The following is a 26009-nucleotide window of genomic DNA, read 5'->3' on the forward strand; positions in this document are numbered from 1 at the left end:
TTAGCTTCAAGATCGGATGGGATCAGGCTATACTGTGCTGCCTTCCCTCCCCTATAGAAGGATCTGATGGGGGGCACAAGTTACTCCCTCCCAGCTAGTCTTGAAATTCCAGGGCTTCAAACTGAAATACACTTGCATTTAATTAATTAATTAATTAGTTAGTTAGTTAATTAATTTTATTATATTTGTATCCCGCCCTCCCTTGACGGGCTCATTTTATTTTTATTTTTTATTTATTTAAGATTTGTATCCCGCCCTTCCCACAAGTGGCTCAGGGCGGCTTCCAATAGTAGATCCAACAAAATTACAATAGTTAAACATATAAAGGGATCCGTATTTAAAACAGATAAAACAGATAAAACAGATAAAACAGATAAAACCTTAATTATTAATGCACATTAATAAATATTGCAACTGTATATAAAGAAATCCAGCAAGTTACATTAAAATTCTCAAGCTAGTTATAGGCTAGCCGGAAGAGGGTCGTCTTACAGGCCCTGCGGAACTGAACAAGGTCCCGCAGGGCCCTCACCTCTTCCGGCAGCTGATTCCACCATGTAGGGGCCATAACAGAGAAAGCCCTTTCTCTGGTGGACTTCAAGCGGGCTTCCTTCGGCCCAGGGATGGTAAGGAGATTTTGTGTTCCCGACCTCAGTACTCTCTGGGGAACGTGCGGGGAAAGACGGTCCTTCAGGTAGACAGGTCCCAAGCCATATAGGGCTTTAAAGGTGATAACCAGCACCTTGTACCGGACTCGGTATATTACTGGAAGCCAGTGCAGGGTCCGAAGACCCGGCTGAATGTGTTCCCGCTTTGGGAGACCTAATAACAGCCGGGCCGCGGCATTCTGCACCAGCTGCAATTTCCGAGTTCGGGACAGGGGCAGCCCCATGTAGAGGGCATTACAGTAGTCTAACCTCGAGGTGACCGTGGCATGGATCACTGTTGCTAGGTCGTCGCGCTCCAAAAAGGGGGCCAACTGCCTTGCCCGCCTAAGATGAAAAAACGCGGACTTGGCAGCGGCTGCTATCTGAGCCTCCATCTTTAGGGAAGGCTCCAACAGCACCCCCAAGCTCCTGACCCTGTCCGCCGCTATCAGCGGCGCACCGTCAAAGGCTGGTAGGGGGATTCCCCCTTCCGGACCACGGCGACCCAAGCAAAGGACCTCTGTCTTCGCAGGATTAAGCTTCAGCCCGCTCAGTCTGAGCCATTCAGCCACGGCATATAATGCCCGGTCTAGATTTTCCGGGACGCAGGTCGGCTGGTCGTCCATCAATAGATAGAGCTGGGTGTCATCAGCATACTGATGACACCCTAGCCCGTACCTTCGGGCAATCTGGGCAAGAGGTCGCATATAGATGTTAAATAACATCGGGGAGAGAACCGCCCCTTGGGGCACACCACAGTCAAGTGTGCACCTCCGGGACAGCTCCCCCCCAACTGCGACCCTTTGTCCCCGACCTTCAAGGAAAGAGGAAAGCCACTGTAAAGCCAACCCCTGAATCCCTGCGTCGGCGAGGCGACCCTTCAGTAGCCGATGGTCGACCGTGTCGAACGCCGCCGACAGGTCCAGCAACATCAGCACCGCCGAGCCGCCCCGATCCAGATGCCGTTGAAGGTCATCCATTAGGGCGACCAGCACCGTCTCCGTCCCATGTCCCGGGCGAAAGCCGGACTGAAATGGGTCAAGGATGGAAGCATCCTCCAGGAAGGTCTGCAGCTGCATCGCCACTGCCCTCTCAATAAGTTTGCCCAAAAAGGGCAAATTTGAGACCGGCCGATAGTGTGCCAATTGGGCCGGGTCTAAAGATGGTTTCTTTAAGAGGGGACGGACCACGGCCTCTTTGAGTGGCGTTGGAAAGTGCCCTTCCCTCAGGGATCTATTTATGATATTTGTGATGGTGGCTAACAACAATTAAAACAACATAAGATTAAATTAATACAATAAAAATCACTGTAAATTATTAAAACGTCTCAAACATACAGTTTTAATCCATGGATGGCATTATTATTAATACTTGCTTAGCGCTGTTTACTGTGATGTTATTGGATGTTATTGAACACCTTGCATTTCTGTTTGGGTCAAGTTAAGATATTAATGCTGTGGGGGGGGGGTGAAGTACTGGACACCTCCATTAGGTCTTAGGCTGTTTAAACAGTTCTGTCTTGCAGGCCCTGTGGAATCGTGGCAAGTCCGCAGGGCCCTGATGTTTTCCGGGAGAGCATTCCAGAGGGTGGGGGCCGCCACCAAAAAGGCTCTTGCCGTGGTAGTGAACAGTCAAGCATCCTCTGGCCCAGGGATCGTTAAGAGGTTTTGTGAGCCTCTCTGAGGCTCATGTGGGGAAAGGCAGTGCCAGAAGTAGGCAGGTCTCAGACTTTAAAGGTCACAACCAGCACTTCGAAGTGAGCCTGGAACGCCACAAGCAACCAGTGCAACATCTCCAGCGCAGGTTGAATGTGCTCCCATAAAGGCAGCTCCAATAATAACCTGGCTGCAGCGTTCTGCACCAGTTGAACACTTATTCTGGGCTTTGAAAGCAGCTGCTCCCTCTCTGCTAAGGCTGTCCCTGCGCTCTTTCTGTCGAGAGCAAACCTGGGAGGTCCTGGCAGGGGACTTCAGCATGGGGCTTTTGCCCCAAAGTCAAGGATGAAGGTTCAGAGATCCAGGGCAGTCTTTTCTCTGCAGAGTGATGCTCTTTTCTCTCTCTAGTTCTGGCAAATATTCCGTGTTCAATCTGGGCTTGTGGCTGTGGCTTGCCTGGTCCATGTCTGGGGTTTGCTGCCACACTGGTCTGCTTCATGCAGTTGATGAAATGCACCACAATAAGCCATTCAGTGCCTAGGCTGTCACCACATAACTTTTTCCCGTTTTAATTTAAGTCAACGCTAGTAGGAAAAATTACAGTCAGTGCCAGGGGAACAAAGAGAAGCGGGGATGGATCTGTTTTGTCAAGTCAGCACTCTTAAAATTACCTGCATTTCCCCTAAGCTCCTTTTAAAATAATGGGCCTCGGTATTAGTTTTGGCATTAGCAGAAATAAACCAAGAACGTGTGCAGAGTTCATGAGCAAGAATCGCAGTTGCTGCTCTTTGGACACTTTATTTGCTGCACTTATACCCCGCCCCCCAAAGTGACTTGTATCCTTCTCCTCTCCTGCATTTTATCCTCAGAACAACCCTGCGAGGTTGGTCAGGCTGAGAAAGATGGTGCCCGGCCCAAGGTCACCCACCCAGCTTCCCTGGCAGAGCAGGGATTTGAACCTGTTCCTCTCAGATCCTAATCTGACGCTCTAACCCCTACCCTGCACTGCCTTGTGTGGTTTGCAGAATATGGAGGCAGCTGATTGGCCTTTGGGCCTTTCCTGCTCCCCGCATATGCACATTCCACGTTCTTAATTATAGTGGAACACTGCCCAGAGCAGAAGAGAAGGGCAATATTCAGATTTTGGAGCCCTTGTCCTCATTCCTAAACTCTTCTCTGTCTTGTTGTCCTGCCCCAGAGGCCATTTTTCCCAAGCAGTCATTAATTGTTAAAGCCTCTTGTCAGAGAGATGCCCCTCCCTCACCCCCCAAGCACCTTGTTGGATTTATATCCCGCCCTCCACTCCGAAGAGTCTCAGAGAGGCTCTCTTTCCCTTCCTCCCCCACAAGAGACACCCTGTGAGGTGGGTGGGGCTGGAGAGGGCTCATTGGCTTGGAGAAGTGATTTAAAGTCAGAAAGGCCTTCTCCAAGCCAGCCAATGGGATGTTGGGGGCTTTGAGAACCACACAATATGTGTGCAAGAGCCACAATTTGGCCACCCCTGGTCTGGAAGTGAGTTAGAATCCTAGAGTTGGAAGGGACCTCTAGGGTTATCTAGTCCAACCCTCTGCACAATGCAGGAGATTCACAAATACCTCCCCCTAAATTCACAGGATCCTCATTGCTGTCAGGTGGCCACCTAGCCTCTGTTTCAAAACCTCCAAGGAAGGAGGGCCCACCACCTCCCGAGGAAGCCTCCTGAGAGTTGATGGCACTCTGGCAGGTTGAGCAGCTTTCATCTTTGTGGCTTGTCCCAAGAGATCCACCCAGCATCCTCTGCCACTGCTTTGTGCCCTGTGCCAGCAGAAGCAGCAATGTCTGTGGCTGCCTGTTTGCAAAGGGGCATGCTGGATGGGCCAGGCACAAAGCGTCTAGCTGAGCCCTGCAGTCTGCCCTGCTCCGAACTCTTCCTGCTGGGGGAGGAACCAGGGCAACGGTGGTGGCCTGGCAATGGCTGTGCTCCAAGTTGCTGATGTAGTTCCAATATTGCCTCTCCCCCGGGTTTCTGGGCAAAAAGGCTGCCGTCTCCCCTCAAGGTTTGGTGAGACGCCTGTCAGCAGGGCGGTCTTAACGCATGGGCCTGATGGGCACTTGCCCATGGCCCCCACAAGCATAGGGGCCCATACTAATCTGTGTATGATGCAGTACTAAATAACCAGGTATTGATAGTTTGTGACTATATGAATGGAAAAGCTTTATATTTGTGCAAGCAGAGAAACTGTTGAATGTACTCTTGTAGACCTATACAAAGATCCTTTGTAAAGGTCGACCATTTATCAACCATTTACCTTTTTATTCCTGTGAGTAGTTGTCATAGGGGCCCAGTACACTGCTTTGCCGGGGGCCCATAATGCTGTCAGGCAGCATCCCACCTGGCTGCCCGTGTCCTGCACCCTTCCGCTCTGCTCTGACCGGCTGCCAGTTCCTCTGTCCTCTAGAAGGCACCAGGGTGGACCTTTCTGCCGCACCTTTGCTGCATTCTGACCTCTGTGGGGCCCACCCTGGAGTGCAAATTTCCCTCCCTAAGAGTCAAATGCACAGGGAGGGGGTGACACTGTGTTTCTCACTGAGGGGTGTGTGTGTTCTTTCTCACATGCTCCCCTGCCCTCCCTCGCAATGCCTCAAGGCCCAGCACTGCAGATTCAGATAATATTGACTTAGAAGCACTGTCAGTTTCTGCCTTTGGAACTGGTCTGTCCGGTTCTGGCTTTTCTTCCACCAGCTGAGCCTGTGGCTGTGGCCAGGAGCAGAAGGCAGCCTGAGTTCTTGACCCCTTACTGGTGGGGCATTAAAAGCCTCCCAGGCCACGAGCTCACTCTGCCTCCTCCGGCAGCAGCAGCACCACAGCTTGAGTCGGGAGGAGGCTGGCCAAGAGTTGCGTCAGGCGAATGGGCCCTGAAGGAGCGGCAGCGGTGGTACAGCGGTACAGCCAGGAGCTCTTTGCTGCTGCCGCGGAGGAGGGCTCCCTTCTTGATGGCTCTTTGGGGCCTTAATGGTCCCTGGAGAATCTGCCCTGAGATCTTAATGTGATCCCTGCTGCCTGCCTTGGCCTGGCCTGGCCACGCTGGCTCTATTCTGGCTCTTACAGTTCAGTCCTGTGCTTGCAAATGCGGTAGATTTCTTCCATTTGCCCCCACTTCACTCTGCAATTTTTGGAAATTGTTTTGGAGCCAGGCTGGTGCGACCTCAAGTCCTGAATCATCAGCCTCTCTGTCTCTGACTCCAGTACATTTCCAGACCCAATTAAAAGTGCTGCTTCTCATCTGTAAAGAGGACATAAAGGGCTTAAATTTGCCCTCCCGGAAGCCCTGGCCGAATCCCACCCCAAGGGAAATGTCTGGTGTATGCGGAGCAGGCAGGGTCTGAAAATGACTGGGCTGGGCTTCTTTCCTTTCCACTCAGTCTAATAAAGAAAACAATGAGTCTTGGGACTCCGTACATTCCTGCATCACACTAGTTTTGTCCACTAAATGGTCCCCTTTTAAGCAATGTTCCCTCTAAGCTGCAGAGTCTTGTGAGCAAAAATTCTACTTTGTGAGCTACTAGTATTAAAGTTGTGAGCTATGGGCATTAAAGTTGTGAACTACTGCATATATTATTGTGCTCTGGGGCCATTTTTCCTGAGCAAGGACAAAAATGTGTGAGCTGGAGGCTAAAAATCTGTGAGCTAGCTCACACTAACTCAGCTTAGAGGGAACACTGCTTTTAAGTCCTTTGTATCTGCTGTCCTTTCTGGACCAACAGAGCAACTACAAGGAATAAATTTCTCCATTCGGGCATCTCAGACTTGCTGCAGGGAGAAATAATTCCTGCTCTGGGGCCTGCAGCTTCTCTTTCAGGACCCAGACCATTTGTGTGGGGGGTGGGGTGGGGTCTGGTCTGCCAGGGATGCTGGGGGGGCAACTCTCGGGGGCTGACTGGTTCAAGGCCACACTTGTTTTATTTATTTATTTTATTCGATTTATATCCCGCCATCCCCTTGCCAGTGTGGGAATCTGCCCTTTGCTTAGGCCTGCCACTGAACTGCTGGGTGGTCCTTTCGTGAAAGCTTGGGGTTCCCGAGGAGAAGAATCGGCAGAGTCCTTGGCCTGCCCTCTGCTGCTGCGGCTGCTTCTCTTCAGGCTGTTCTCTCGTCTTTTTGTCATGCTGAGACACGGCAGGCAGCAGCTTCAGAGCAGAGGCTGGAGGGCACTGGCCGGCCCGATGAGCGGCTAATGGCTGTGCTTCTCTTTCCCAGTTGCCTCAGTGTATTAACTGTTGTCTGGGCAAGTCTCTGCTTTTTCTCTCTACACTTTCTGGACAGTGAACTGGCCCTGCAGTAGCAATTGGTAGCAGAGACATTAACACTTCCCGCTTAGCATCAGCTGTGAGTAGACTAGAAACGATCCTCTGTGCAAAAGTCCCAGCTGTAGAGTCCATCGTGTGGCAAGGAGTTCCGATGGCCTTCCAATGTGTTGCAGGAGCAAGCTTCCTTTTGCCCCATCCTGATGACTAGAGATGGGTACAGTCGAGGGGCTTTGACCTGTGAACATCTCCAAGGAAGTATTAGCCGACCAGAACGTCCACCAGAGAGGAAGAAGGTGACCAGTCTGCCCCGCTGAGCTCTCCCAAACAGCCCAGCCCCCAACTCTCGGGAGTTGAAATGTCTCCCCTCCCTCTGTGGCATCCTTTCCCTGCCTCTTAGCGGGAGAGACCTTGCAGCGACCTGTCCTGTCTGGGGCAGCCTCTAAGTGGTTCATTGATGTGCTAAATGGCAGGAAATTGAGAGCTGGGGGGGGGGGTGTTTTCTGCCTGTCAAGCAAAGTGAGATGGATGCTGTTGGTAATGGGAGGGGCAGGCCTGGCTTAAGTGGGGCTCCAGCTGCTGTTCTGCAGCCCCCCCCCCAGTGGGATAAAGGGATTTAGTGGCCAGTCCTAGCTGGCCTGGCAGAGATACGCCAGGGATGCCTCTTTGGGCATAGCCTGTGGCCGCAGATGCCAGCTCCAAAGAGGCTTCTGTCTTTGCCAGTCCTGCCCCCTCCTCTGCCGCTCCTCGCTTCTTGTCCTTCACAAGCTGTTGGCTGTAAAGAGGCAGGTGCTGCAGCTGCTGCTTTAAGTTCAGACACAGCAGGAAAGGGGGGGGTTGGCCTGAGCAGTGGAATGGGGGAGGGTCTGCAGGTGAGAGACGGCACTTGGGGATGCCTGTCCAGACAATGCAGGGCGGGGGGGGGGGGAATCTCCCTGCAAGCCAGACCAGCAGAGTGAGGGGCCGCCTCTCCATGGCTTGAGGGAGGTTGGGTTTCTTGTAGTCAAGCTGCAGCTGACTCAGGGTGAGCCTGTTGGGGTTTTCAAGGCCAGAGACTTTCAGAGGTGGTTGGCTGTTGCCTGCCTCTGCACAGCAACCCTGGACTTCCTAGGTGGTCCCCTGTCCAGGTACTGACCAGGGCCAATCTTGCTTTGCTTCCCAGACCTGATGAGAAGGAGGCTGAAGTTGGTTCCTTGTTTTGGGCTGCAGCCTGGCCTCAGTGGCTGCTTGTGTGATTGTTCTGGGGGCAGTCCGCTTTTGAGCCACTAGCATGAGAACCTCTCTTTGGACCAGGAACCAGCACATTTTGGGCACCACATTTTAAGAAGCATCTAGACAAGCTGGAATGGGTCCAGAGGAGGGCGACGAAGACGGTGAGGGGTCTGGAGACCAAGTCCTATGAGGAAAGGTTGAAGGAGCTGGGGATGTTTAGCCTGGAGAGGAGGCGACTGAGAGGTGATAGGATCACCATCTTCAAGTACTTGAAGGGCTGTCCTAGAGAGGATGCTGTGGAATTGTTTTCTATGGCCCCAGAAGGCAGGACCAGAACCAATGGGTTGAAATGAAATCAAAAGAGTTTCCAGCTCAACATTAGGAAGAACTTCCTGACCGTTAGAGTGATTCCTCAGTGGAACAGGCTTCCTCAGGAGGTGGTGGGCTCTCCTTCCTTGGACGTTTTGAAACAGAGGCTAGATGGCCATCTGACAGTGATGAAGTTCCTGTGAATTTTGGGTAGGTATTTGTGGGTTTCCTGCTTTGTGCAGGGGGTTGGACTAGATGACTCTGGAGGTCCCTTCCAACTCTATGATTCTATGTCCCCTAGAAGGAGACAGTCCCCTTAACACGGGGATGTATGATGTATGGACTCCAAACCTTATTTTGGGGTTCAGAGCTTTGAAACTCTCTCCGTTTTTGTTGTTGTTGTGGAATTCATGAATACGTCACAAATAAGGAATGAATAAGGGACTGGGAATAATTTATTTATTTATCTATCAGATTTTTATCCCGCCCTCCCCCGACAGGCTCAGGGTGGCTAACAACAGTTTTAAAACATCAGCAATTTACAAACATATTAAAATTAAATATATAAAAACATTTCCATATATATTAAAAATCCCAAGATGGCGAGCTTCTGATTTCCATTATATGAGTTCAGTGGGATTGTCAGTGCTGAAGGTAATAGCCCCCTCCCCCTAACCGTTAAAGGCGAGCTTGAATCCTTCGGTCTTACAGGCCCTGCGGAACTGTGGCAAGTCCCACAGGGCCCTGATGTTTTCGGGGAGGGCATTCCACAAAGTGGGGGTCTATTACTGAGAACGCTCTGGCTCCAGTGCTGGTCAATTGAGCTTCTTTCGGCCCAGGGATCTTAAGGAGATTTTGAGACCCTGAACGTAGTGCTCTCTGGGGTGCGTATGGGGAAAGGTGGTCCCGAAGGTAGACAGGTCCCAGGCCATATAGGGCTTTAAAGGTTACAACCAGCACCTTGAAGCGAATCCGGAACTCCACAGGCAACCAGTGTAACGCTTTCAGAACTGGCTGAATGTGCTCCCGTACAGGTAGCTCCATTCAAAACCTGGCTGCTTCCTCCTCTGACGAAACAGGGCTAGCCTGGGCTATCAGGTCATCATGGCTCTAGATTTTGACCTACTTGCAATGAATCACTGGGCCAAAAGGAAAAGCTTAACAGTTCCTGTCTTTGGGGTTTGTTTTGTAACATAACAACTTAAGCTCATCACAAAGAGACCAGAATAGAACTTGGAACTCTGTCAGGGCAAGATTCTGCCTTTCAAGTTCCGTTCCAGAGTCAGGCCTGTTTTCGGGGTGGGGCAGGGTGGGGGAGGAAACGCAGTGCAGTGAATTCTCCCTTGGAACCCTGCAGTGTTGCTGTGAAAGGCCGTTTGCTCATTCCAGCTAGTGTTCTGTTTACCCACTCTGAATCCAGCAGAACTTCTGAAGGGTAGACTGCAAATTAGGTACCAAGAGCACAGTGGTTTCCTAGTAGAGCAGAGGGACATTAAAAATATACTGACATGAGTTTGGAAAGCTAATGGTTGTGTTGTGGCATGTGATCAGGAGCCTACTTTCATGGATTGGATGGAGTCCGCTCTCTTCTACAGAAGCAAAGCCACCATAAAAGGGATGGCCTTTTAAGGCACGACTATCCATTTCACTCAGCATAATAAAACCTTCTGGCTTCAGTCCTTGGGCTTCTCTCCTCTCCTGGGAGACTGGCTAAGCAGGGCCCAAGACTGGAGGTAGCTTTTAAATTATGCAGGAGGGGACTACAGAAGGTGGGGATTTGTGATGAGGAGGGGCTTGTATTAGAAATGGCTGGCAAGTGCGGCAAATAACAGTCTTCTCCCTGGACATGAAGAGAGAGAAAATGAACACGAGCAGGTTTGCAATGGGGCTGGCAAAGGAATCCAGACTTTTTTGCCTGAGCAATGGAAAGCCTTGAAGAGGAAGGAAATGGAGGACCTCTTTCTGATAACCCTGAAGCAGGGGGAGGGCCTCCAAACCAGAGGACCCACTGCCCCCTGCTGGGTATTGTGTTCAGTTTTGGGCACCACATTTTAAGAAGGATCTAGACAAGCTGGAATGGGTCCAGAGGAGGGCAACGAAGACGGTGAGGGGTCTGGAGACCAAGTTGAGGGAGTTGGGCAGGTTTAGCCCGGAGAGGAGGCAGCTGAGAGGTGATAGGATCACCCTCTTCAAGGACTTGGAGGGTTGTCATATAGAGGATGGTGTGGAATTGTTTTCTGTGACCCCGGAAGGTAGGACTAGAACCAATTGGTTGAAATTAAATCAAAAGAGTTAGAGCGGTTCCTCAGTGGAACAGGCTTCCTCCTTGGGAGGTGGTGGGCTCTCCTTCCTTGGAGGCTTTTAAACGGAGGCTAGATGACCATCTGACAGCAATGAAGATCCTGTGAATTTAGGAGGAGGGGCTTGTGAGTTTCCTGCATTGTGCAGGGGGTTGGACTAGATGACCCTGGAGGTTCCTTCCAACTCTAGGATTCTATGACCCTGCTGTGGTGGTTGGAGGAGGGAAGTGAGTCCCCTTCTCACTTCCAGTCAGCTTGGTCTGAGCTGGAGACATTGCTGTTGATTCTTAAAGGGGCGGCAGGGAGTTCTTTCGCTTTAGGACAGTCATGAGGTGTTTTCAGCCTGGCCCTGGGATGCTCAGGCTCTCTGCATAGGGTTGCCAAGCCCAACTCAGAAACATCTGGGGACTTTGGGGGTGGAGACAGAGCAAGGTTGTGACAAGCACGATTGAACTCTGAAGGGCGTTCTGGGCATCACATTTAAAGGGACTGCAATCCTTTTAAATGCAGTTTTCCTTCACTGGAAATAATGGAGGATGTGGCACTTGCTTTTTGGGCTCATAGAATTGGACCTCCTGATCCAATCTTTTTGAAACTTGGGGGAGGGGCTTGAGGAGAGGCACCAGATGCTATGCTGAAAATTTGGTTCCTCTATCTCAAGAAACAGCCCCCCCCCCCAGAGCCCCAGATACCCACAGATTGATTCTCCCTTAATGCCTTGGAAACTGGTCTCCATTGGGTATAATGGTGTGTCCGGCAGACATTCAGCTGCCTCCCCTTTCTGATAACCTTGAAGCAGGGGAGGGCCTCCAAACCGGGGGGGCCCCTGCCCCCAACTGGGGATGGTAAGAACAACAGGGGAATCACAGTAAGGATATATACAGAAACCAAAAAACATCTGTGACCAGACTACCCAACTTTTTAATAATAATAAGAGTGTATGCTCCCTATAATAGCCACATTGTTTTGAGATAAAGTTTTGGTTTCATCCCTGGGTCTTTGAAATATATTATATTAGTTCATAAACAACCTATATTAGAGTTTTGTTATTTATATTTTCAAGGTATTTCCTTCATGAAGCCTCGTTACTTATATGAAGAGTGTTTTGGCCAGCAATGGAGTTGAAGGCTTTGCTATGCTTGGGGAGGGACGGTGGCTCAGTGGTAGAGCATCTGCTTGGGAAGCACAAGGTCCCAGGTTCAGTCCCCAGCATCTCCAACTAAAAAGGGTCCAGGCAAGTAGGGGTGGAAAACCTCAGCTGGAGACCCTGGAGAGCCGCTGCCAGTCTGAGTGGACAAGACTGACTTTGATGGACCCAGGGGGGTCTGATTCAGTAGAAGGCAGCTTCATATGTTCATGTGTAATAAAAGGAACTGGCTTACTCCCTTGTAATATACAGCACAAGTGCAAGATATCATAATACTGAAGAAGTGGGAACACGAAACGCGTCTATTATATTATTAACTAGTTATTTGTATGCCGTATCAGTGTATTATGGGCTCTGTTTATAAGGATGTATTGTATTTTATGGTTGTCAATGTGGACTTTTGTATTAAATATATTAAGTTTGAAGCAGTTTTATATTTAAAAAGCATATAAATATATTTAAAAGTATTAAAAAGTTGGGTAGTCTGGTCACAGATGTTTTTTGGTTTCTGTATATATCCCAACTGGGGATGGGCAACTATAGCTCTGCATGACCTTGTGGGTCTTGGGGAGGAAGAGGCCCCAGTAATGTGCGCAGGACTTTGCAAAGAAAACCCTGCTGGATGCCTTCTCTTGATGGGGTCTGCCATGCCCTCCCTCTCTCTGCCTGCTCTGTGGCCCCAGGGAATATGGGCAGTCTACTTGGCAGGACTCGGGCCCTGGATGCCTGGGCAAGGCTTGACTGGAACCCCAGAGGGAGAAATCCTCATGGTGCTGTTTTCCTTTTGCAGAGCTCCCGCTGAGCTTGACGCCTTCAGCTGAAGCACAGGTAGGTTGCTAGATGGGGGAGGGGAGGGGAGAGAACAAAATGCCTCCCACTTCACCTGCCCCTTTAATAGGGCTGCCAGTCCCCCTCCCCACAACACTGACAGGGGAGAGGGGCCAGGTAGGGATGCCAGTCCCAGGTTAGGAAACTGGCTAGGAAGTTAGGAGACTTGGGAAGGGAGCTTGAGGAGGACAGAGATCTCGGTGTGGGGGTTACAATCCCATAGAGTCCACCCTCCAAATCAGGGGGTGTCAAACATGCAGCCCAGGGAGTGAATCAGGCCCTCAAAGGGCTCCTATCAGGCTCCTGAGCAGCTGGCTGTCATCTGCTTCCTTCTTGCTCTCTCTTGCTTTCTTCTGCATCACAGCTTGCTTTGCAAGGCTTGCTGAATTGCACAGGAGCTTCAGAGCAAAACCTCTGTTTTCTCCATTGGCTGAGGCTCCTCCTCCTCCTAATCCCCTAGAAAAGGAAAGAAAGAGCCAGAGCTTCCTTTGCCCAGTTCCCTGGATCCTGTGGGAAAGATACAAAGAAAGCACCTTTAAGACCGAGTGCTAATGTTTTAAACATGTTTTATTTTAAAAAACAAAAACCCTGTAATTATGTTTGTCTGTGTCCTTTATAAAGTTTACATCCCTGCTACCTAATCTTAAAGAGGAACACATGTGGCCCGGCCTTACAATGTCTCATTTTTGTCAGATCTGGCCCTCATAACAGATGAATTTGACTCCCCTGTTCTAAATTGTCGAGTTTCTTCAGGAGAACTGATCTCTGTAGTCTGGAGCTAAACTGTAATTCCAGAGGCTCCCCAGGCGCCACCTGGAGGCTGGCAATCTTACCTGCCAATTCTCTAGGCTTCTTTTTAAAAAATCCAACAGTTTGAGCTGACCCTGCCACCCCCACCCCCACCCTGCAGGCCCTCTTTTGAAACCCTGGAAAAAGAGCCTCTTTCCTCTTCTCAGCCAGTCAGAAGGTGGCTTTTATGGGATTATGAGGTACCAAGAGCAGAAAGCTTCAGCCTGCTCTAAATGGGAGCAGCCTGGACCCTTGTGGATCCCTGCAGTTGCTCAGCATGACTTTCTCTGGAAGCCAGATGTGCAGCATGCCCCCCCCCCCCGCCCGGAGGTCTGTGCCTGAGACAGTCGCTGAACAGCCCTGCCTGGATCTCTGACTTCTGGGGCTGGGCTGGCACTGGAACCAGGGAGCAGCTGTGGATTAATTCACTGCTTCATTCTTCCCGTGGATTAATTCACAAATGCTCCGGCCCCATATTGTAAAAGGAGGCATTCTATATGGCTAACCATCAGGGCTTTTTTGAGCAGGAATGCACAGGAACGCAGTTCCAGCTGGCTTTGCATCAGGGGGTGTGGCCTAGTATGCAAAGGAGTTCCTGCTGGGCTTTTTCTGCCTAAAAAGCCCTGGTAACCAATGTTCCCTCTAAGCGGTGGAGTCTCGCGAGCAAAAATTCTAGTCTGTTTAAAGTTGTGAGCTGCTGCATAAATTACTGGCCTCTGGGGCCACTTTTCCTGAGCTAAGACAAAAATGTGTGAGCTGGAGGCTAAAAAACGCAGAGCTAATTCACACTAACTCAACTTGGAACACTGCTAGTAACGATCACCTCCCTCCTTGCTTACTGCCAGTGGAAGCAGCAGTGCTGTGGCTAGAGAGGGAGGGGGAGGGTGTCCTGAGCTCCCTGCTTCCTCCCACAGGACTGGGATGGCTGCAGACCAGCCAGAGGGGGAGAGTTGGGGCACAGCCTGTGTGGTGGGCAGGTGCTGTGGCACACATGCTTAGCCTGTTCTGCGATCTGATCAAGGGCAAAGATCAGGTCCTCTGATAGCCCCACCCCCTCAGTCCGCTCCCTTCCTTCACAATCCCTCCTGTTTGGTTTGAGAGCCCTGTCTGCGCTTTTCCTCTACGGATTACTCCCCCCCCCCCTCTTTCCCACAGGCCAAGCAGGGGAGGGAACAGAGCTGCTTCTGTGTCTGTCTGGAGGCCCTTCTTTGGCTGTCTGCTGCCCTCTGTTCCCTGGGGGGGCTCAGATTCGCCTCTGCCTGGAGATAATGGAGCTGCAGTGTAAACAGGAGGGCAGGGGAAAAGACACACACACACACCCTGCAAGGAAGGAGCTGGGCTTTGTGGCTGCTTTTCAACCATTGATTTATCAGGCGGCTATCTATGGTTAAAACTATAACGCATCAATATAAATGCGAATATAATAATGCTGCAACAATCAAAGATACAGCTTTTAAAAACTTATTTTTTGTTGTTGTGTGCTGGAAAGCATCTTGGCTGACTCCTTTCAGGAAGGAGTGTGCAAATGTGTTAAATAAGTAACACAAACGTTAATAAACGTTCCCTCTAAGTTGAGTTTGGTGTAGTGGTTAAATGTGCAGACTCTTATCTGGGAGAATTGGGTTTGATTCCCCACTCATCCACTTGCACCTGCTGGAATGGCCTTGAGTCAGCCAGAGCTCTCACAAGAGGTGTCCTTGAAAGGGCAGCTTCTGTCAGAGCTGTCTCAGCCCCACCCACCTCACAGGGTGTCTGTTGTGGGGGGAGAAGATAAAGTTCTGAAACTGATTCAGAGAGGAGATGGGGCATAAATCTATGGTATTCTTCTCAGTGTGAACTAGCTCACAGTTTTTAAGGCTCTGGCTCACACATTTTTGTCTTAGTTTGGGAAAAATGGCCCCAAAGCAAACTAATTTATGCAATAGCTCACAGCTTTACTGCCAGTAGCTCACAAAGTAGAATTTTTGCTCACAAGACTCCATCTGTGGCTTAGAGGGAGTATTTGGCAAAAGGGCACAAACTAAAATTAGCCATCTGTAACCCAAAGGCTGATGGAGTGAGAAAAGCAGTCTGAATTGTCCTTCTCAATCAGCGAGCAGGCACTGACCCGGCCAGTTTCCCCCTGGACGACGTGGTGCTGGAACTGGAGCCCCCTCTGAGAGTGCCAGAGTGGGAGAAGGTCGGCTCTCCACGTGTGGCATTGGTGGCACGCCTGCCAGTCCACTCTATGTTCTGCTTTCTGACTTGCAGATGGTGCAGTCCCTGGGCTTCGCCATCTACCGCGCGCTGGATTGGGGCCTGGATGAGAACGAGGAGCGGGAGCTGAGCCCCCAGCTGGAGCACCTCATTGACCTGATGGCCAACAGCGACTCCGAGGACAGCGGCTGCGGGACGGCAGACGAGGGCTACGAAGGGCAGGAGGAAGAGGAGGAGGCGGTGGAGGGGGGTCACCTGCGGGCCGTGCGCACCTTTAGCCAAGCCATGCGGCTCTGTGCAGTGCGCCTCACCCACCCCCAGGAGGCCCAAGCCCACTACCAGGCTGTCTGCAGAGCCCTCTTCCTGGAGACCGTGGAGCTGAAGGCCTTTCTGGCCAAGATCCGGGATGCCAAGGAGGTGAGTCCGAGGGCTGCCAAGTACAATTCAAGAATTATCTGTGGATTTTGGGGGTGGAGCCAGGAGACCTTGGGGGTGGAGCCAGGAGCAAGATTATGACAAGCATCACTGAACTCCAAAGGGAGTTCTGGCTATTGCATTTTAAGGGACCACCGCACACCTTTTCAATGCCTTCCCTTCATTGGAAATAATGAGGGATGGGGGCACCTTCTTTGGGGGGCTCATAGAATTGGACCCCCTGGTCCAATCCTTTTGAAATTTGACAGGTGTTTTAAAGAGAGGCACTGGATGCTATGCTGCAAATTTGGAGCCTCTCTTAAAAAAAAAGCCCCCCCAAGTCCCAGATACCTGTGGATTGATTCTCCATTATACCCTATGGGAATCAGTCTTTATAGGGTATAATGGAGTGCCCAGCAGACATTCCCCTCCTCTTTCTGATGACCCTGAAGTGGGGGGAGGGCCTCCAAACTGGGGGATTCCTTGCCCCCACCTGGGGATTGGCAATGCTATCTGTGCACTCCCCAGGAGCGGAGACCCTTGAAGCAGCATGGTTCTGATGGGGGGGAGCCATCAATCAGCTGGGGGGGGCCTCCCTGCAGGGGCTGCAGCTAGAGGCAGCGTTTTGCATCCTGCGCCTATCTGTCAGTCAGCCCTGGTTGCCATAGTGCCCGGCTGCCGACAACGGGCACTGCAAAATGGAGGTGCCAGGGCTTCATTTGGGACTGGCAGGTGGTCGATCCGGGCAGGGAAGAAAGCCGTGCAGTGACTCTTGTGATGGGCTGCAGAACAGGCCTCTGGCTGTGCGACCAAAATGAATCCCCCCCACCCCCCCAAGGAGTCTAGTTCATTTCTCAGCCTCCTGTATCACCAGCCGGGCAGATCCTGGCAGCTCAGGGCAGGCCTGGGGGGGGGGGGAGGAAATCGATGCCCAGTGAATGTGCCACAAAGCCTGCAAGACGCACCATAGGGAGCTCGCTCGGCTGGAACAAAGAGCCTGCTGCTGAATGCTGATCTGGCAGCGGCTGGCGGAGCTTCTGGGAAATGCGCGGGGCCTGGACTCTGGCAGCCCTCCAAGAGATGGCCGTCCGAGCACTGCAGGAGCACTGCAGGGAGGGCGCCCCTTAGCCTGCCCCCTGGTGGCTGGATCTGGATGCAGAAAGCGCAGTCTGGAAGGCTGGGTGTGGGGGGGAACGGAGCAGTTGTTTTCCCCCTTTAGCTGCAGCCTGGGGTTCGCCCTGATCCCTCAGCAGCACCCGGGACCTTCTCCTCAGCGGAGAGGAAGGCCTGGGAAATATAAGCTGCCAGTTTTGGTCCATCTTCAGGCCTCAGTCTGGTCCCACAGGTTCTGGTGGGTAGGTTGCCAAGTCCACTTCAAGAAATATCTGGGGACTTTGGGGGTGGAGCCAGGAGACATTGGAGGCGGAGCCAGGAGCAAGGGTGTAACAAGCATAACTGAACTCCAAGGGAGTTCTGGCCATCACATTTAAAGGGACCGCACACCTTTTAAATGTCTTCCTTCCATTGGAAATAATGAAGGATAGAGGCACCTTCTTTTGGGGCTCATCAAATTGGACCCCCCAGTCCAATTTTTTTGAAACTTTTAAGGCATTTTGGGGAGAGGCACTGAATGCTATGCTCCAAATGTGGTGCCTCTACCTCAAAATACAGCTCCCACAGAGAGCCCCAGATACCCGTGAATCAATTCTTCATTATTTCCTATGGGAATAAGTCTCCCTAGGGAATAATGGAGTTCCCAGTAGCCATTTCCCTCCCCCCCCTGCTTTCTGATGACCCTGAAGCAGGGGGAGGCCCTCCAAACTGGGGGATCCCCTGCCCCCACCTGGGGATTGGCAACCCTACTGATGGGGCTTGTATTGCCAATGCCTGCCCGCAGCTGGAAGAGGCCCGCTTTGACTACTGTGTTGCTTGACTGGGTAAAGCCATGGCCACAAAAGGAGGGTTGTGTGTTTGGGGGGAGGGGGCGCCTGTGTGCCACCTGTACCTCACCTATATCAGCAGTGGATCCTCCTTCCCTGGCCCCCAGCCAAATCCCACACCTGAACAGGTGTCTTTGGGCAAGCCGTGGGCATTTAGCTGGCTAGCTAGTGGCTGGTTCTTCTGCCCCTGTTTGGGGTCCAAGAGACGTTTTGCACCCTAGGTCCTCCAAGGGGGTGGGAGGAAGGTCTGCATCACAGCAGGAGCAAAGGTCATGCCGGAGAGCCGGCGAAGAGCCACAGCAGTTCAGTTCAGTTCAGTTTAGTGTTACGGTCATCAACCAGAACATTTTAGTCATTTAGAACAACCTTATAAAAAGTCTCACAAAGAACCTGCTTGTTAAAATTTGATGACTTGAGGGTTATAACAGTAAAAAAAAATAATTTAAAAGATTATTATTTAACTCTTTAAACCATTTTTAAAAGTCATTTTAAAACTTGTTTAAAAGACTGCCCGTTTGGCCTATTTGTCTCACTTTTTGCGTTCTTTCTAAACCTGGGAACAGAACCTAGCCACCTGTCTTGTTGTTTGGTGGTTCCCGTCTGACAGAAGATAAACTAATTTGTGTTTATTTGATCTGCCAGGGAACCTTTCCAACAGCGGGCTGATAATTTCCCTTCGCCTCACTGTATAAAAAGAACAATTAAGAAAATATATGCTCCAGAGAACCTGGAGCCACCCTGAGCCTGCCTAGGCGGGGAGGGCGGGGTATAAATAAAAAGTTTATTATTATTTATTTCGGGCTGGGAATAGGAACAGAGCCTAAGTGCATAAGGAGTCCCTTTATACTTCCCCTCTACTACCGCAGATGGCAAGGACATGCTCCTAGCTAAAGTAAAGGCCCTTCTAGTGTTGTTGGATTGAAGAAAGTATAGATAGGCAGAGACCTTGGCACAGACCAGGCAAAATCATGCATCAAGCAGAGAGTGCTAGATATAGACCCACATCCTGATATGACACCTGCCTGCCGCACCTTCTCCAAACAGGGTCCGGTTTCTCACAGGCAGGTTGATTGTGCTTCTTTGGGCCCTTCCCTGCCAGGTCAACACCGCACCCTTTGTTCAAATGAGGCTCCCTCCCTGAGCACAGTGGAGAGCAGAGACAGGCAACCGCTGCTGAGTCTCTCTCTAGCCCTTGCTCAGGCCACAGAGGGAACTCTCACTGGCTGGCCATGGCTGCTCTCCTCCACCTCCACCTCCCCCGCCCCAACACCTACCTAGAGGCTTCGATCCTGATCCAGGGAGGGGTCGCAGTTCCTGACTCCCCCGTGCAAGGGCTCCTCTGAGCTTGTCCAGGATGGGGAGGGGGGGAAGGAAAGGAGTGGTGGAGCCCCCCGGCATTTGGGAGACAACCCCTTTGCCTAGTTCTAGAGCCAGGGAGCCACATGTGGCTCTTTCACACTTATTGTGTGGCTCTTGAAGCCCCCACTGCCCCATCGGCCAGCCTGGAGAAGGCATTTCTCTCTTTAAATCACTTCACCAAGCCAAGCCAACCGGTGGCTTGGATAATGCATGTAAAGTTAATGTTGCTTTCTTTCCACTTCTCTCTCTCTCCTCCCTCCCCATCTATTTCCTTTCCTTTCCCTTCCCTTTTCCCTTCCCTTCCCTTCCCTTCCCTTCCCTTCCCTTCCTGTCTTGGGGCTCTCAAACATCTGATGTTTATTCTGTGTGGCTCTTATGTTAAGCAGGTTTGGCCACCCCTGTTCTAGAGGCTAGTGAGAAACCGGGGGTGGGGGCTGTGCCTCACTGCTTTGCTTGCAAAAGCCCCAAGTTCAATTCCCAGCATCTCCAGCCAAAAACGGGCCTGGCAGGAGGTGATGTGAAGGACTCTTTTCTGTCTGAGACCCTGGAGAGCCGCTGCCAGTCTGAATAGACAGAACTGACGGTCTGATTCAGATAAGGCAGCTTCAGGGGTCCATATTGGGGAGGGGCCGTGGCTCAGTGTTAGAGCCTCTGCTTGGCACCCAGAAGGTCCCAGGTTCAATTCCTGACATCTCAAATTAAAAAGGACTAGGCAGTGCCATTTTCCAGGTGTGTGCGTGTGCACACAAACATATGTACACATGCACATATAAAAAATACAAAAATACCAACCAACCCCCACAAAAAAGAACTAGGCAGGAGGCGATGTGAGGGACCTTCTCTGCTTGAGGCTCTGGAGAGCCACTGCCCATCTGAGTAGACAAGACTGACCTTGATAGGCCGAGGGCTGGGCTTTTTTTTCCTGGGAAAAGAGGTCCCAGAACTCTCAAGAGGGAAAGGAAGGAGAAATTCATGGGGTGTCCATTGTGGACTTTTAAACGTTTTTTTTTTAGAGTTTTGTTTCCACGAAGAGGTTCCAGAGCTTTGTTCTGCCACATTCCCCAGGGGAAAAACCCTGCCCAAGGGTCTGATTCAGTATAAGGCAGCTTCACGTGGGTTCAAATGCTCCACCAGAGGCATCAAGTGCCCTGTAGGTCAAACTTGCCCTTTTCAAGGAGGACATGTTCTTTGCTGTGCTTGAGTGCTTTGCAAAGGTTGATGAGCTCTCAAGTTTGGCACAGTGGTTAAGAGTGGCCGACTCTAATCTGCAGAACTGGGTTTGGTTCCACACGCCTCTTCCACCTGCAGCCGGCTGGGTGACCTTGAATCAGTCACAGTTCTCTCCCAACCCTCTCAGCCCCACCTGCCTCACAGGGTGTCTGTCGTGGGGAAGGGAAGGAGGCTGTGAGCCGCTCTGAGACTCCAAGGGAAGTCCTCCTCACTTCCTTGCCCAGAGGGGTGGGAGGGACCCCGGACCCCACCCCTCACCCTGACCCCTACTTCAAGAACTCAAAGGAGGGGCTAGTCTCTTTAGCATTCTGACCCATATCAGAGGGGCCCTGCACCTCTACAGCCCGTTGCAGGGGGGGGGATTCTAGAAGAAGAAGAAGAAGATACTGGATTTATATCCCACCCTCCACTCTGAAGAGTCTCAGAGCGGCTCACAATCTCCTTTATCTTCCTCCCCCACAACAGACACCCTGTGAGGTCGGTGGGGCTGGAGAGGGCTCTCACAGCAGCTGCCCTTTCAAGGACAACCTCTGCCAGAGCTATGGTTGACCCAAGGCCATTCCAGCAGCTGCAAGTGGAGGAGTGGGGAATCAAACCCGGTTTTCCCAGATAAGAGTCTGCACACTTAACCACTACACCAAACTGGCTCTCCTAGCAGGAGTTTCTTTGCATATAAGGCTACACACCCCTGATGCAGCCAATCCTCCAAGAGCTTACAAAAAAAGAGCCTTGTAAGCTCTTGGAGGATTGGCTACATCAAGGGGTGTGGCCTAATATGCAAAGGAGCTCCTGCTAGAGTTCCACCCCTGCTCCTCATTGCACACACAAGCCACTTACACAGGAGTTGGGGGGCGTCTTCCTTCCCCAGGTGGGTGTGCCTTGATGTTTGGCTTCAGCCTGTAAGAGCAAGGCAAAGAAGCCCTTTGGGACTCAGAGGCAAAAGGAGTTTGGCTTCCGGGCAGGGGCACTTCACCCGCCAGCTGTGCCAGGACATTGGTGGAGACCACAACTGGGAAAGCTAACCGGTCTTCTCGGCTTGGGGTGCAGATGCTGACGAAGCTGAAGGAGGAGGAGCAGAAGGACCAGTCAGCGGCGGATCTGGACAACCTGCAGAACACCGACTGGGTATTGTGCTGGCCTGTCAGAGGGTGGGCCGTTGTGTCCCAGTCGCTTAGCCTTGCTGGCCTCTGCCTCTGTTGAAGAGGAGGCTGCTGGCTTTGGTGCCCCAGCTGGTGGGCGGGCTGGGCTCCTGGGAGAGGCACTTGTGCTCAGCAGCCAGCCTGGCCTCCCCTTGCGTAGAGGAAGGGGGGAAGCAGCAGGGGAAAGTTGTGGCTTCCTTCTTCCTCTGTTGCAAGAGGGACCCCCCACTTTCCTCATGCTGGGAGGAAGGGGAGGTGTCAGGCTACAGGGGACCAAGCACTGGCCACGCCTCCTCAGCAGCAAACGCTGAGGCCAGGCCTGTCCCTGAAGGCGAGAGGGCCGGATGCTGTGGCAAGCCTTCCTGAGGGCCAGGACCTCTGGCTGTTGCAGGCTCGACTCTGGGTCCAGCTGATGAGGGAGCTGCGCCATGGGGTCAAGCTCAAGAAGGTCCAGGAGAAGCAGTTCGACCCTCTGCCCACCGAGTACCAGCTGACCCCCTTTGAGATGCTCATGCAGGACATCCGGGCACGCAACTACAAGCTGCGCAAGGTCATGGTGAGCAGCCCCCTTCCTCCTTCTGTCCCCCCCCCCCCCCGCCCAGCTCAGTCTTGCTGGCCCACTGCTCTGGGATCAGCCGTCTGTCAAAGATCCCTAATCCAGGCCTGGGCCAAGGCCTGTGCTGCAGGACACGGGCTTAGGGGTAGAGCATCTGCTTGGGAAGCAGACGGTCCTAGGTTCAATCCCCGGCATCTCCAACTGAAAAGGGTCCTGGCAAAATAGGCGTGGAAAATCTCAGCTTGAGACCCTGGAGAGCCGCTGCCAGTCTGAGTAGACAAGACTGAATTTGATGGACTGAGGGGGGGTCTGATTCAGTAGAAGGCAGCTTCATAAGTGTTAGGGAGGGACAGTGGCTCAGTGGTAGAGCATCTGCTTGGTAAGCGGAAGGTCCCAGGTTCAATCCCCGGCATCTCCAACTAAAATGGATCCAGGCAAATAGGCATAAAAACCTCAGCTTGAGATGCCAGATAGGTGCTGGAAATGTAAAAAGCATGAAGGTTCTTTCTACCATATGTGGTGGACTTGTGAAAGAGCTAAAATGTTTTGGCAGATGATTCAACAAGAGATATCTAAGATCCTTTTAAGGACCCTAGGATTAATTCAAAGCTTTATCCCCAAATTATTCAACTTAACTGCTACAGGGGACGTATACTCATAGGACTCACCCATTGTTGCAATATACTTTTCTATGTGGAGCAGCCAATCATTTCTCTTTTATCTGGTACAAAGCCTTCAATTCTGAAGTTAGCACAATGGTCTCAAAATGCAAGCAATGCAGCAATGAGACCCCATGGAGGAAAATATTTGTGGATTTCTTATAAGCCATAAGAGAGCCAGGGCAGCTCCTCTCTGCAGCTGGGAGGTTACCTGAAAAGCCTCAGGACAGCTTGTAGCGACTTTGCAGTGTTTCCCCAAACTCTGTTACCCCAGAAGCAGACCGCAGCACAGCCTGAACCAAAGCTTAAAAACAGGACAGAAAAATGGAGGGGCCGTCTCTTGAGGTGGTCAGCTGGGAAGTTCTTCTGATTTGTGAACATTCCTCAGGTGGACGGCGACATTCCTCCCAGAGTGAAGAAGAACGCGCATGAGCTTATCCTGGACTTCATTCGATCCCGACCCCCCCTGAGACAGGTAAAAAAGGGCAGAAAGTCTCCCTCCCCCCTGCTTCCCTTCAGATTAGCTTGGCACAGAATTTATTGGAGAAGAAGAAGAAAAAGAGAAGACATTGGATTTATACCCCGCCCTTCACTAGCCAAAGGAGTCTCAGAACGGCTTACAAACCTCCTTTCCCTTCCCCTCCCCACAACAGATACCCTGTGAGGTATGTGGGGCTGAGAGAGCTCTGACAGAAACTGCTCTTGAGCAGAACAGCTCTGAAAGAACTTGCGGCTGACCCAAGGTCACATCAGTTGGTGCAAGTGGAGGAGGGGGGAATCAAGAGTCCAGGCACTTCACTACTACACCAAACTGGCTCTCTGTAGATGCTTAAAGCGCTGTCCCCTGGGCTTGTAGGAGTAGGTGCATGCTTCCTTGATCAGGACCACTCCAACTCCCTCCAGCCCCTCCAAGGCCCTGTTCCCGGGGAGGGTGGAAGTAACCTCCAGCCTCCTCTGCCTTCTGCCCCCACTGCAGGCTTCCGAACGGCGGCTGCGCCCGATCCCCCAGAAGCAGCGGACGCTCCACGAGAAGATTCTTGAGGAGATCAAGCAAGAGAGGAAGCTCCGGCCTGTGCAGTCCCAGAAAGGTAAAGTGTCAGGACAGTCCCAAGAAGAGGGGCAAGCACAGGAAGACCCCCTCCCACACACCCAGGTTCAAACAGACATCCCAGAATTGCAGAGCCAAACCAAAGGCCTTCAAAGGCAGGGCCGGGAGCACCTGAGGCTTCAAGGCACTTCACAAAATACATTGTATTGTTGCCATCCGTACAACGCCCTTGCTAGGTAGGTCTGTCCTGTTATTATCATTCCTGCACTACAGCTGGGGGTTTGCTGGGGGCCACTGGGGGGGAAGATGAAGCCGGGGGGAGGCTTGAGCTGCAATTCTACATCAGCCCTTGAGAGCGGGAGAGAGAGTGAGAAGAAGAAGACGACGACTGCAGGTTTTTTACCCCGTCCTTCTCTCTGGAACCAGTCTCAGAGCGGCTCACAATCTCCTATATCTTTTTCCCACACAACTGACACCCTGTGAGCTGGGTAGGGCTGAGAGAGCTCTCCCAGATGCTGCCCTTTCAAAGACAACTCTGCGAGAGCTATGGCTAACCCAAGGCCAGTGCAGCAGCTGCAAGTGGAGGAGGGGGGAATCAAACCCGGTTCTCCCAGATAAGAGTCCACGCACTTCACCACTACACCAAACTGGCTCTCAGGAGACAGACACCCTGTGAGATGGGTGTGGCTGAGAGAGCTCTGACAGAAGCTGCTCTTTCAAGGACAACTCTGCGAGAGCTATGGCTAACCCAAGGCCAGTGCAGCAGCTGCAAGTGGAGGAGTGGGGAATCAAACCCGGATCTCCCAGACAAGAGTCCACTCACTTAACCACCACACCAAACTGGCTCTCCTTCACTGAAACAGCTACTATTGAGGCTGCTGGAAGAGAAAATGGCAGCAATATTTGTGTGCCAGGACAGTGCAACTATCTTGTGCCCTGCAGGATGACTCCCTGGTCTCCCCGTCTCTGTGTGGAGGGAAGGCAGGGGTGGGTGCCTTTCCTCTGCCTCCACCCCAGCTCTGCGCGACTCTTCTCTTCCTTCCTTCCCCACTTGCAGGCTTTGGCTCTCTGCCCTGCCTCCTGAACGCCTGCTCCAGCCACCCCAAGTCCCCCTCCTGCATCAACCTCTCTGTCTCCGACTCCAGCGCGCCCCCTCCATGCCAGAGGCCGAGGGTCTTGCTGAAGGCCCCCACGCTGGCCGAGATGGAGGAGATGAACATTTCAGAAGTAAGAGCCTTCACTTTCTCTAGGGAAGGGAACCTACAAGACCAGCTGGATCTGGCCCTAGAACCAGGCCTCAGATTCAGCAGGAGCTCACAGGAGCACAGCTCTTGAGCCTTTCTGATGCCCCCCCTCCCCCCCCACCTACTTTGAATAGTAGGTGCAGCTGCATAACAATCCCTGGATTAGGAGAGCAGGCAGCCAACCAGCCACCAGGGGCTTTGCCACACCCCCGGCAGCCCTCATTAACCCCTGGAGAAGCCCACACCACCCTTTCTCCACTTCTTATGTGATTTTGGGCTGTGGGTGGCTTGCTGGCCTTTTGACTGTGGCAGGAGGCCAAGGAGAGCCCCAGGTGAGTGAGGCCTGCTTGGGCTGGCTGGATCTCTAACATTAGGAAGAACTTCCTGACCATTAGAATGGTTCCTCAGTGGAACAGGCTTCCTCCTTGGGTGGTGGGGGGCTCTCCTTCCTTGGAGGTTTTTAAGCAGAGGCTAGATGGCCATCTGACAGTGATGCAGATCCTGTGAATTTAGGGGGAGGCATTTGTGAGTTCCCTGCATTGTGCATGGGGTTGGACTAGATAACCCTGGAGGTCCCTTCCAACTCTATGATTCCTCGGGAGGTGGGGGGCTCTCCTTCCTTAGAGGTTTTTCAACAGAGGCTAGATGGCCATCTGACAGCAATGAAGATCCTGTGAATTTAGGAGGGGGGGTGTTTGTGAGTTCCCTGCATTATGCAGGGGGTTGGGCTAGATGACCCTGGAGGTCACTTCCAACTCTATGATTCCTTGGGAGGTGGGGAGCTCTCCTTCCGTGGAGGTTTTTAAACAGAGGCTAGATGGCCACCTGACAGCAATGAAGATCCTGTGAATCCTGTGAAGGGGGAGGTGTTTGTGAGTTTCCTGCATTGTGCAGGGGGTTGGGCTAGATGACCCTGGAGGTTCCTTCCAACTCTATGATTCCTCGGGAGGTGGGGAGCTCTCCTTCCTTGGAGGTTTTTAAACAGAGGCTAGATGGCCACCTGACAACAATGAGGATCCTGTGAATTAAGGGGGAGGTGTTTGTGAGTTTAGA

General features: G+C 51.9%; 1 protein-coding gene across 1 annotated transcript in view; it reads left to right on the forward strand.

Annotated features, from left to right (window-relative positions):
* SPIRE2 (spire type actin nucleation factor 2) overlaps positions 1–26009 on the forward strand; it is a 37714-nt gene that overhangs the window by 3682 nt on the left and 8023 nt on the right. The window contains exons 2-8 of the mRNA XM_060254261.1: positions 12345–12382; positions 15422–15784; positions 21358–21435; positions 21841–22005; positions 23053–23139; positions 23641–23752; positions 24770–24939. Coding sequence (XP_060110244.1) covers positions 15422–15784; positions 21358–21435; positions 21841–22005; positions 23053–23139; positions 23641–23752; positions 24770–24939 — 975 coding nt within the window. The 5' untranslated portion in view covers positions 12345–12382. The remainder of the gene's footprint in view (positions 1–12344; positions 12383–15421; positions 15785–21357; positions 21436–21840; positions 22006–23052; positions 23140–23640; positions 23753–24769; positions 24940–26009) is intronic.

The sequence above is a fragment of the Heteronotia binoei genome, chromosome 14, assembly GCF_032191835.1.
Source record: "Heteronotia binoei isolate CCM8104 ecotype False Entrance Well chromosome 14, APGP_CSIRO_Hbin_v1, whole genome shotgun sequence".
NCBI lineage: Eukaryota > Metazoa > Chordata > Lepidosauria > Squamata > Gekkonidae > Heteronotia > Heteronotia binoei.